The following is a 12,784-nucleotide window of genomic DNA, read 5'->3' on the forward strand; positions in this document are numbered from 1 at the left end:
AACCTCTCCAAAGCCTCAGTACCCTTCCTATACTCCAGATGCAGCCTAACTGAACTTTTATAAAGCTGCAATGTAACTTTCTGACTCCTGAACTCATTGCCATTTCTGATAATAGCAAGCATGCCATACTCCTTCTTTATCATCCTACCAACTTGTGCAGCCACTTTCAGAGTCATAGACTTGATCTTACTGTACATAAATATATCTAGTCCTCTCTCAGTTCCTGCCTCAACATCTTCTGGGACAGGGAATTCCAGAGATTCACCATCCTCTGCAAGAAGAACTTCCCACATACCTCATTTCAGAATAACCCCCTCCACCCTTGTAGTAGATTCACTCACCAGTGAAAACATCTCAACATCAACCATGTGGAATCCATCAGGAAGTTAAATGTTTTGAGATTATCCTTTATTGTCCTTGGCATTACCCTAATTTCTTCAGCTCCTCATGAAAGGACAATCTTTTCATCCTATGAATTATCCTGGTGTGGCTCTTTTCACTGTCTTTCTAAGGTTATTCCTTCTTAAATAAGGAGACCAAAATTGTGCACCGTAGCCCTGTATGCCCTCACCCTGTAAAATTGTAAACATATTTCCCTATTACTGAACTCCAACCCTCTTGCAATAAAGGCCTAGATGCCATTTGCCTTCCAAATTCTTTGCTGTACCTGGCAAAAAATACTTGGTGATTCATGTACGGGAACATTTCTGCAAAAATTCACCATTTAGACAAAGATCTTCTTTCAGTTTCCTTTAACCCAAGTTCATGATCTGACACTTTCCTAAGTTAAGTTCCATTTGCCAAGATTTCACTCACTCACTCACTCACTCACTCAATCTAACCCTGTTGCAGCCACCAGATATTCTCATTACAACGTGTCTTCCCACCTGTCACAGGTATCACTGACTAGATCCTCAACTGCTGGCGTGAGACACTGCTTATTATGGTACCACTTTCAGAAAATCGTGGACCCATATTCCAGAGATCCTCTGTTCCACTACAAATCTCAGGGCCCTGCCATTCACTGTGTAAGTCCTGTCCTGGTCAAACTTCCCAAAATATATCACCTCACATTTGTATGAGCGAAATCTCTACCTGTCATTGCTTTGCCTTCTTTCCCAGTCCATCTATACCCTACTGTAATCTTAGCCTTAGAATCATAAAAAAATACAGCTTGAAACAGGTTTTTTTTGGCCTATCTAGTCCATCTGACCTACTGAGAATGCCCACTCTCATTGACCCTAGCCACCCATATGCCTACTATCCATATACCCATCTAAACTTCTCTTAAATGTTGAAATTGAGCACACATGATCATTCCACACTCTCACTGCCCCTTGGGTGAAGATGTTTCCCCTCATGTTCCCCTTGAACTTTTCACCTTTCATCCTGCACATATGACCTCTAGTTGTAGTCTCACCCAACCCCAATGGAAAAAGCCTGCTTGCATTTACTGTATCTATACCACTTATAATTTTGTATACTTCTATTAAATCTCCCCTAAATCTTCTACATTCCAAGAAACAAAACCCTAACCTATTCAATCTTTCCTTATAACTCAGGTTCCAGTCCCGGCAACATCCTTGTAAACTTTCTCTGTACTCTTTCAAACTTATTTACATCTTTCCTGCAAGTAGGTGTCTAAAACTTCACACAATACTCCACATTAGTGCTCTCCAAAGTCTTATACAATTTCAACATAACACCCCATGTTCTGTACTCAACACTCTAATTTATGAAGGCCAATGTGCTTTCTTTATGACCTTATCTACTTCAATGAATTAAGGACCTGTATTCCCAGAACCTTTTGTTCTACAATACTCCTCAGTGCCCTACCATTCACTGTGTAAGACCTACCCTGGTTGGTCCTACCAAAAAGGAATATCTCACTTGTCTGCATTAAATTCCATCTGCCATTTTTCAGCCCATTTTTCCAACAGGTCCAGATCCCTCTGCAAACCATGATAGTCTTCTTTGCTGTCCTCTACACCCTCAATCATGGTGTCATCTGCAAATTTGCTGATCCAGTTAACCACATTATTGTTATAGATGACAAACAACAATGGACCCAGCACCAGTCCCTGCAGCACTTCACCAGTCACAGGCTTCCAGTCAGAGAGGCAACTCTCTACTACCGCTCTCTGGCTTTTCCCATGAAGCCAATGTCTAATCCAATTTACTACCTCATCTTGAATACTGAGTGACTGAATCTTCTTAACCAACCTCCCATGCATGACCTTGTCAAATGCCTTGCTGAAGTCCATGTAGACATCATCCACCGCCTTGCTTATCAACTTTCCTGTTAACTTCTTCAGCAAAACTCCTTCAGTTTGGTTAGACAGAACCTACCACACACAAAGCTGACTCTCCCTAATCAACCCATCTATCCAACCCCTGTCTACCCTGACTATCATGTATCCGGTCCCTTAGAATACCTTCCAATAACTTTCCCACAACTGATGTCAGGCTCACCAGCCTATAATTTCCTGGTTTACTTTTAAAGTACTTCTTAAACAGCGGAACAACATTGGCTATCCTCCAATCCTCCAATATCTCACCTATTGCTAAGGATGATTTAAATATCACAGCTCAGGCCCCTGCAATTTCTGTACTTGCCTCCCTCAAGGTCCACTGGAACACCTTGTCAGGCCCTGGGGATTTATCCACCTTAATTTGTCTCAAGATACCAACACCTCCTCTTCTGTAATCTGTATAGAGTTCATGTTGCTTGCCTCACTTCCATAGAGTCTGTGGCCATCTCCAGGGTAAATACAGATCCAAAGAATCCATTGAAGATCTCCCCCGTTCCTTTTGGCTCCATGCACAGATACCATTCTGATCTCCTTGAGGACCAATTTTGTCCCTTGCAATCCTTTTGCTCTTAACATATCTGTAGAATTCCTTCGGATTCTCCTTCACCTTGTCTGCTAGGGCAACTTCATGCCTTCTTTTAGCCCTCCTGATTTCTTTCCTAAGCGTCCTCTTGCATTTCTTATACTCCAGAAGCACCTCATTTGATCCTACCTGCCTATATCTGGTAGGCACCTCCTTTTTTTTAACTAGAGCCTCAATATCTGTTGAAAGCCAAGGTTCCCTAAATCTGTTATCCTTACCTTTTATTCTGACAGGCACATACAAACTTTGTTGTGACATTTTCTCTGACTAGTAATGCCAGCCGCCCCCCTCTTAAATCCATCCTGCATCTAAAAGAATGAAGTCCCGGAATATTGAGCTGCCAGTCCTTCTCCTCCTGCAACCAAGTCTCACTAATGTCTACAATATCATAATTCATAATTCATAATTCCATGTGTTGATCCATGCCCTGAGCTCATCTGCCTTTCCTACAATACTTCTTGAATTGAAATACACACAGCTCAGAATATTAGTCTCAGCATACTCAACCTTTTGATTCTTGACTTTCTCTGAGGTCTTAACAACATCTGTGTCCACAACCTCTCCACTATCTGTCTGGCACTCTGGTTTCCATCCTCCTGTAACTCTAGTTTAAACCCCATCACACAGCATTAACAAACTTTCCCACTAGGATATTAGACCCCTTCTAGTTCAGGTGCAAACCATCCCTTCTGTACAGGTCTGAGCTCCTCTGGAAGGGAGATCAATGATCCAAAATCTGATGCCCTCCCTCCTACACCAATTCCTTAGCAACATATTAAAATGTATGCTCTTCCCCTTTCTGGGCTCACTAGCACGTGGCATGCTAGCAATCCTGAGATCACATCCCTGGAGGTTCTGGCCTTTTAACTCCCTGAACTCACTTTGCAGAACCTCCTCACTCTTCCTACCTATGTCATTGGTACTGACGTGGACAACTATCTCTGTCGGCTCACCCTCCCATTAAAACATACTGAGGACTTGATCTGAGATGTTCCAGATCCTTGAACCGGTGAAGCAACATACCATCTGGGATCCTGGTTCTTGCCCACAGAACCTCCTTCCTGTTCCCTCGACCAATGAATCCCCAGTCACGACAGCTCTTCTCTTATACCCACTTCCTTTCTGAGCCACAGAGCCGGACTCAGTGCCAGAGACCTGACCGCTGTAATTTTCCTCTGCTAGGTCTCCGCTTCGTCGAGCACCTCCGCTCCGTCCGCCAAAACAGACAGGATCTCCCAGTAGCCACCCACTTCAACTCTGCTTCCCATTCCCATTCAGATATGTCCATACATGGCCTCCTCTACTGCCATGATGAGGCTAAACTCAGGTTGGAGGAGCAACACCTCATATAATGACTGGGTAGTCTCCGGCCCCTTGGTATGAACATAGAATTCTCCAACTTCCGGTAATTCCCTCCCCCTCCCTTCCCCTATCCCTATTTCACTCTGCCCCTCCTCCAGCTGCCTATCACCTCCCTCATGGTTCCGCCTCCTTCTACTACCCATTGTGCTTTCCCGTATTCCTTCTTCACCTTTCCTGCCTATCACCTCCCTGCTTCCCCTCCCCCACCCCTTGATCTTTCCCCTTACTGGTTTTTCACCTGAAACCTACCAGCCTTCTCCTTCCCACCCTCCCCCCACCTTCTTTATAGGGCCTCTGCCCCTTCCCCCAACAGTCTGACGAAGGGTTCCGGCCCGAAACGTCGACTCATCGTTTCCACGGATGCTGCCCCACCTGCTGAGTTCCTCCAGCGTGTTGTGAGTGTCACCCCACAAACAAGTGGTATACTTATTATTGAGGGGGATGGCCACAGGTACTCTGCACTGGCTGTTTAACTCCTTTCCCCATCCTGACTGTCGGCCGTTCGCCTTTGTCCTGCACCTTGGATGTAACATCCTCTCTATATGTTCTAGCACCCCCTCAACCTCCCGAATGACCTAAAGTTCATCCAGTTCCAGCTCCAAGTCCTTAACGCAGAGTGTTAGAAGCTGCAGCTGGATGCGCTTCTCGCAAGTGTAGTCTTCGGAGACGCTGGAGGTCTCCCTTCCTTTCCACATCCTACAGGAGCATTATTCAACTATCCTCCCTGGCATCCGTACTGTTCTAACTGTGAAAATATAAAGAAGGAAACAACAAAAAGACAGGGAAATAATTTACCTACAGCTTTTTCATCTTTTCTCAATTAAGACTCTCACCGCTGAAGCCTCATATAAACACTCTTAACACTGTTCACTGTAACAAAGGCTGCTCCGCTTACCCCGCCTTATTTTATTTGTTCTTGCCAATTGCTTCTGATCCTGACTGACTAATGCTCAAGACACCGTACTGCCGCGAATTAATGCCTTATGTACTCAATCGGCAAACCAGTGAGCTACGTCTTCACACGCTTCCGATCGCTGATTGGCTGCTCAGAGTTCTTCACTGACCACTTTAGTGTCATCTGCAGAGTTAATAATCCTACCATTCACACTCTCATCCAAATCGGCATGACACATGACACAAATACGCTGTCATTGAAGTTGGGTGGTTGAGGCCGTGAGGCAGTGACTCCACCAGCTGGTCACTGTGCTGCTCCCTGATTTTATTCCTCATCGTCTTATTGAAATGAAGGATTTCTTGGAAGCAGAGCAAACTATGAGGAGGATGCTAATAAATTTTTAAGGAGAAGATGGAGAGGCTGTTGGAAGTGAAGGAGAGGTGACTGATGTTTTAAGCCAAAGAGATGTAAACTGCAGGGGTGAATTCTAAGAGGAAGTGAAAGTGAACTGTGGGCCTGTGCAAGGTTTGTTGAAAACAGCAGAGCAGTTTAAGAAAGTGGTTCCCCAAACACAGAGGACAGAGGCACACCTGCTCTTACATCAACACAGGGAACAGAGAACATTTACCCAAGCACAGAGAACTGAATTTGTTTCTCCGGTTAGCGGGCGATTTCCCTCCACGCCTCTCTGACGTAGTGGGGAACCGCGTACAAAGCAAGTTACAACAGTGGTTTGCCATTGCCTTCTGCCGGGTGAGTTTCCAAAGAGATCACCAGCTCGTAACCCAGCACGGATGGAAAGCGTGCAGGGGAGCCGGCTGGATTGGAACTCGGGAACTCGGGACCTTTCGTCCCGAAGTCCGACACTGATGCCACTATGCCACCAGCTAGGTCACAGGAAACAGAGAGCTTTTACCCAGGCACAGAGAACCGAGGGCTCTTACACCAGCACAGGGAACAAAATATGTTTACCCAAGCAGAGAGGACCGAGAGCTTTTACACCAACACGAGCAACAGAGAGCTTTTACCCAAGCAGAGAGGACCGAGAGCTTTTACACCAACACGAGCAACAGAGAGCTTTTACCCAAGCAGAGAGGACCGAGAGCTTTTACACCAACACGAGCAACAGAGAGCTTTTACCCAAGTATACAGGGTCAAGGGCTTTTACCCAAGCACAGGAGACAGAGAGTTTTTATTCAAATACATGGGATTGAGGGTTTTTAGCCAAGTAGTACTGAGGACTTTACCCAAGCACAGGTGGCCAAGGGCTTTTCCACAGAGTTGTGGAGTTCAGGAGCAAGGAGAGTCTTTCTAAAACACCAGCCAGAGTACAGTGGGCACTATACTGCAGGGAAGACGTGAGTCAGCTGGTGTGATATACTGCGTCCGGTGCTCCCAATGCAGCCTTCTATATATTGGCGAGACCCGACGCAGACTGGGAGACCGTTTTGCTGAACACCTACGCTCTGTCCGCCAGAGAAAGCAGGATCTCCCAGTGGCCACACATTTTAATTCCACCTCCCATTCCCATTCTGATATGTCTATCCATGGGCTCCTCTACTGTCAAGATGAAGCCACACTCAGGTTGGAGGAACAACACCTTATATTCCGTCTGGGTAGCCTCCAACCTGATGGCATGAACATTGACTTAGAGCTCTAACTTCCGATAATGCCCCTCCTCCTCTTCATACCCCATCCCTTATTTATCTTTTATTATTAATAATTTTTTCTCTCTCTCCTTTTTCTCCCTCTGTCCCTCTCACTCTACTCCTTGTCCATCCTCTGGGCTTCCCCCCTCCCCCTTCCTTTCTCCCTAGGCCTCCCATCCCATGATCCTCTCCCTTCTCCAGCCTGGTATCCCTTTTGCTGATCAACTTTCCAGCTCTTAGATCCACCCTCCCCCTCCTGTCTTCTCCTATCATTTGGGGTCTCCCCCTCCCCCTCCCACTTTCAAATCTCTTACTATCTCTTCTTTCAGTTAGTCCTGACAAAGGGCCCCGGCCCGAAACGTCGACTGTACCTTTTCCTAGAGATGCTGCCTGGCCTACTGCGTTCACCAGCATCTTTTATGTGTGTTGCGATTAATTCACCAGATTGATTCCTCTATTGGGGGACTTCAGTTCACTGGGCAGACTGGAGCAGGGGTCACCAACCTGCCACGGACCAATATCATTAAGCAAGGGGTCTGTGGACCCTGAACTAGAGAATGGGCTGGAACAATGATGTCACTGGGAGGTCTGAGTGAGGCATTTAAAACCGTGAGGGGGAGAGACAAGAGAGAAACTGTTCTCATTGACAGAAGGGGACAAATACTGAGGAACATGGCATGAAAGAGGTTGCTGGAGAGCCCAGAGGTGAGGTGAGGAATGATTCTTTGATGTAGTGAAAAAGTGGTCTGTCAGGTAGACTCGTGTAGGTTTAGAACATGAGAGCGAGGTGCATTAAGACTGGAGGGATTTAATTTACAGGGCAGAGGGGAGGCCAGGGAACAGGAGTGGCTAGATAGGTCTATAACGCACTCAATGGGCTGAATGGCCTGACACTCAGTGGACATTGTGCTCTGTGACCACCGGTGAGGAGTGACTGTCCCGGCTGAGTTGTTTCCGTGGCAACAAAGGAAAGTGAGAGGCGATTTAACTGAGACACAGAAGTTCTGCAGATCCAGACCCCAAACATTGGCTGCTTCTTTCCCTCATTGACGCCGAGCTCCTCCGGCAATCTGAGCGTGTTGCTGGACAGTGTGAACGGGAGGGAAGCCACTGTGGGCAGCGACTGAAAGTTCATTGGTAGTGGGAGCTGTGCAGGAATGGTCTCCACGGTGATGGGGTGGGACTTGGAAAATAAGAAATAGGAGCAGGATTAGGCCATCTGGCCCACTGAACCTGCTCCACCATTCAATAAGACCATGGCTGATCTGGCCATTGTCTCATCTCCACCTACCGGCCTTTTCCCCATAACCTTTAATTCTCCTATTATGCAAAAATCTATCCAACCTTGCCTTAGGGATTTCCTGAGGTAGCCTCCGCTGCTTCATTGGGCAGGGAATTCCACAGATTTGCCACGCTCTGGGAAAAGCAGTTCCTCCTCATCTCCGTCCTAAATCTGCTCCCCCCGAATCGTGAGGCTATGTCCCCTAGTTCTAGTTGCTGCTTGCTGTGGAGGGAGAGACCTCCTTATGTTTAAACAGGAGCCCCAAAAACATAAATGAAGAGCCGAAACCTGCAGGGCTGCCCCCGCAAGTGCTGGGAACTAGGATTCACCGACGTCCCGCCTTGGCTGGCAGGGTCTGGAAGGTCTGAACGGCCTGCCGGCGTGCCGCGAATTTCCATGGCACATTCCTAGTTGTCCACGCAGCTGTCCGGTGGTCTCACACACACACCTGGATAACGCACAGAATATAAGTTCTGTTTTTGCAGAATTTGAATCAGAATGGGTACTAGAGCCAGTGGATCTTAGCAACATTTCTCTCCCAGCGTGAATGGTGTCCCCTACCTCCTGGCGATGCCCTGGGGACGATCCTGCAGTCGGTGGCTCCCTGGCTCCTTCTGATGGAGGGCGAGGGAATTGCAGGTCTCACTGACCAAACCATCCATCGGGTCACATCACAGATTTATTGATCATTTTTGAGGTAAATAAGTCAACACTGTCCATCTACTGCTGCACTTACAGTGGGTAGAACACACACACACACACACAGACACGCGCGCGCGCACACACACACGCACACACACAGACACACGCACACAGACACGCACACACACAGACACACACACTCGCACACAGACACACACATACGCACACACACACACACAGACACACACGCACACACACACACATACGCATTCATGGAATCAAGAAGCGAGAGAGAGAGAGAGAGACGAATACACAATCACACAGACATATACAGGTAAATAGATACACGGCGGTATATGTCCGTTACCGTGTTCGACGATGACAGGGACCCTGGGCGGGAGAGTTTTAAAGTGGAAAAGCCGTTGCACTGGGGCAGTTCCACTCAGAAGTCCGGGTTCACAACTGAGTTGCCGTGTTTGCGACATTGATCGGTATAAACACACACACCAACACAAGCACGCGTTCACAAACATTCAGAATGAAGGCTCACATATAAATACACACACACACACTTGCAAATACACAGGCACCCACGCAGACAGACATATGGCCTTACACACATTTCCACAGACGCGCGCGTGCACACCCACAAACTTACGTGGAATTACACAGTCACGCACGCACGCTTATATGGAATGACATATTTACACAGTCACAAACACACAGACACACTTAAATGGACTTTCACAGACGCGCATACAAACGCACGCACACAGCCAGATCTCTTTCACTCTCTCTCACACACCCACACAGACAGATCTCTCTCCTTCACACACCTGCACAGACAGATCTCTCCCCCACACACGCAGACAGATCTCCTTTACTCTCTCCCCCACCCCCCCTCCACACACACACACTCGAGCGCGCGGAATACACAGTTTCTTAATACAATAGTACGGTACTAGAAAGGCACAAATCCAAGCGAGAGAAACAGAACATGATGCAGAAATTACAAAATAAATCCCCTGACGCGGGGTTCAGAGTTCGCATGGCCAGCGGCTCTTCACACCTTCTTCGGCTTGAGACCCACTTGGTAATAGTAATAGATGCTGATGATGATGAAGAGACCCCGACTGAACAGAAGTAGTGACGCTCCCCAGGCCAGTGCTCCCACTTCAAACAGCGTGATGCTCGTAACTGGAACAGAATAAAAGATCCCAGTGTAAACCTGCGGTGTAGGGTTTCTGGAGCTGGAGTGCCTGCGCCGATCACAATCCAACTTATCAATGAAAGCCGGGTCAAGATGCGTTATTGATAATTACAGTCAAATATACAGCGGTGACATTTTTAAACGTAAATCACACCGTGCTTTAATATCGTGGTCACATAGCGGGTCTTCACATACAATATTGTCTTCATACACGTATTACGAGGATCTTGATTAGCTGGGTAAATAGGCCAGCAATACCAAATGGAGATTTATTCAAATTAGTGCGAGATACACTGAAGGGTAGCACGCCATTGCGTAGTGCTCAGCACAACGCTGTTACAGTGCCAGCGATTTGGATTCAGTTTTGCCAATCTGTGACCAATTTGTACGTCCTCTCCGTAACCATGTGGGTTTGCTCTGGGTGCTCCGGTTTCCTCCCACATTAATTGGTCACGTGTATAATTGGGCAATGTGGGCTCGTAACCATGCTGTATCTCTAAATAAAAACGTTAAAAAACGTTGCATTTTGTAAAGTCAAATCAAGCTGGGACTTTCACAGTGAATGGCGAAGCCCAAGGGAGTTCAGATAAATGGTTCCCTGAAAGTGGAGTTGCAGGGTGATGAAGGCGGCTTAGGCACACTGGTCTTCGCACAGGTTGCAGCGGACAGGACACTGGGGTGGGGGCAGTGGACAAGACACTGGGGTGCATTAGGAGTACCGTGAACAGTTTTTGTCACCATGTTGTAGGGAAGACGTCGTTCAGCTGGAAAAAGTGCAAAGGTTTATGGGAATGCTACCAGGACTTGAAGGCGCGAGCAAAAAGAAGAGGTTGGTCAGTCTAGATTTTACGTAGAGTCTGAGAGGTGATCTTATTTGGGTGTATACAATCATTAGGGGCATAGATAGGATGAATGCACATGGTCTTTTGCAAAAGTTGGAGAATCAAAAACATAGATTTAAGATGAAGGGACAAAAATATTAATAGGAACTCTAGGGGCAACTTTTTAACTTTTTTTTTCATAGTGGGTGGTACATATATGGAACGAATTGCCAGGGGAAGTGAATGGTGAAGTCAGCTACTGTAAACTGTGGTTCTGAAGCGATGGGGCTCTGGCCTGTGGACTTGTGAACTGGAAGGGATTATGTTCAGCAGTGCATCATACCAGAAGTGCACTTCACGCAGACATCTGGATCTGGTGTTGTGACCGGTGACCAGGTCATTGTGTATGGAAGTCATAGCACTGAACTGGTTTTGACACACCTGCTCTACCCAGCATGCACTGATTTACACACATAAAGTGCTGGAGGCAGCATCTATGGAGAGACATGGATAGCTGGCATGTCAAGGCCAAGACCCTTCATCACCGGCTGGTTTACACCCAGTGCACTGGCATCTGGAGCGAGAGACCTGCAGGAAAAGTTGTCCAGCACTGCCATCTGGTGGTCTGATCCTGCCACTTCAGGGAGGGTCCCTCACTGACTCTTCAGAGACTGTGTCACTGTGGTGTGGAAACCCTGTCCAGAGAACAGTCTGAGATCCTGCCTGTATGTTGTACCTGTGTGTACCCTCTCCCAGCTTATCATTACGTTGACTTCCTCTGCATTTTCTTCTGCATTTTTTTACCTTATTCTTCCTCAATTCATTGGGTAAATGATTTGATCTGTGTGAACAGTATTCAAGACAGGCTTTCCACTGTAATAAACCAATTCCAATTCCAAGTCCAGATTGCTGTCTTGATAAATCCAGATAAGCCTACGGACTCTCACAGCTATCTGGACTATTCCTCTTCCCACCCTGTCTCTTGCAAAAATGCCATCCCCTTCTCGCAATTCCTCCGTCTCCGCCGCATCTGCTCTCGGGATGAGGCTTTTCATTCTAGGACGAGGGAGATGTCCTCCTTTTTTAAATAAAGGGGCTTCCCTTCCTTCACCATCAACTCTGCTCTCAAACGCATCTCCCCCATTTCACGCACATCTGCTCTCACCCCATCCTCCCGCCACCCCACTAGGAATAGGGTTCCCCTGGTCCTCACCTACCACCCCACCAGCCTCTGGGTCCAACATATTATTCTCCGTAACTTCCGCCACCTCCAATGGGATCCCACCAGTAAGCACATCTTTCCCTCCCCCCCCCTCTGCTTTCCGCAGGGATCGCTCCCTACATGACTCCCTTGTCCATTCGTCACCCCTATCCCTCCCCACTGATCTCCCTCCTGGCACTTATCCTTGTAAGCGGAACAAGTGCTACACATGCCCTTACACTTCCTCCCTTACCAACATTCAGGGCCCCAGACAATCCTTCCAGGTGAGGCGGCACTTCACCTTGAGTCGGCTGGGGTGATATACTGTGTCCGGTGCTCCCGATGTGGCCTTCTATACATTGGCGAGACCCGATGCAGACCGGGAGACCGTTTCGCTGAACACCTACGCTCTGTCCGCCAGAGAAAGCAGGATCTTCCAGTGGTCACACATTTTAATTCCACATCCCATTCCCATTCTAACATGTCTATCCACGGCCTCCTCTACTGTAAAGATGAAGCCACACTCAGGTTGGAGAAACAACACCTTATATTCCGTCTGGGTAGCCTCCAACTTGATGACATGAACATTGACTTCTCTAACTTCCGTTAATGCCCCACCTCCCCTTTGTACCCTATCTGTTATTTATTTATTTATTTTATTTTATTTTTTTTCTCCCTTTGTCCCTCTCACTATAACTCCTTGCCCATCCTCTGGGTCCCCCCCGCCCCCTTTCTTTCTCCCTCGGCCTCCCGTCCCATGATCCTCTCCCTTCTCCAGCCTCATATCCCTTTTGCCAATCAACTTTCCAGCTCTTGGCTCCATCCCT

The 12,784-nt window shown here is 47.4% G+C and overlaps 1 protein-coding gene across 1 annotated transcript in view; it reads right to left on the bottom strand.

The window, feature by feature from the left end:
• Positions 1-8,744: 8,744 nt before the first annotated feature.
• Positions 8,745-12,784, bottom strand: part of tp53i11b (tumor protein p53 inducible protein 11b) — a 252,783-nt gene continuing 248,743 nt past the window's right edge. The window contains exon 7 of the mRNA XM_072272176.1: positions 8,745-9,922. Within this exon, the coding sequence (XP_072128277.1) occupies positions 9,789-9,922 (134 nt within the window). The 3' untranslated portion in view covers positions 8,745-9,788. The remainder of the gene's footprint in view (positions 9,923-12,784) is intronic.

This window comes from Mobula birostris, chromosome 11 (assembly GCF_030028105.1).
Source record: "Mobula birostris isolate sMobBir1 chromosome 11, sMobBir1.hap1, whole genome shotgun sequence".
NCBI lineage: Eukaryota > Metazoa > Chordata > Chondrichthyes > Myliobatiformes > Myliobatidae > Mobula > Mobula birostris.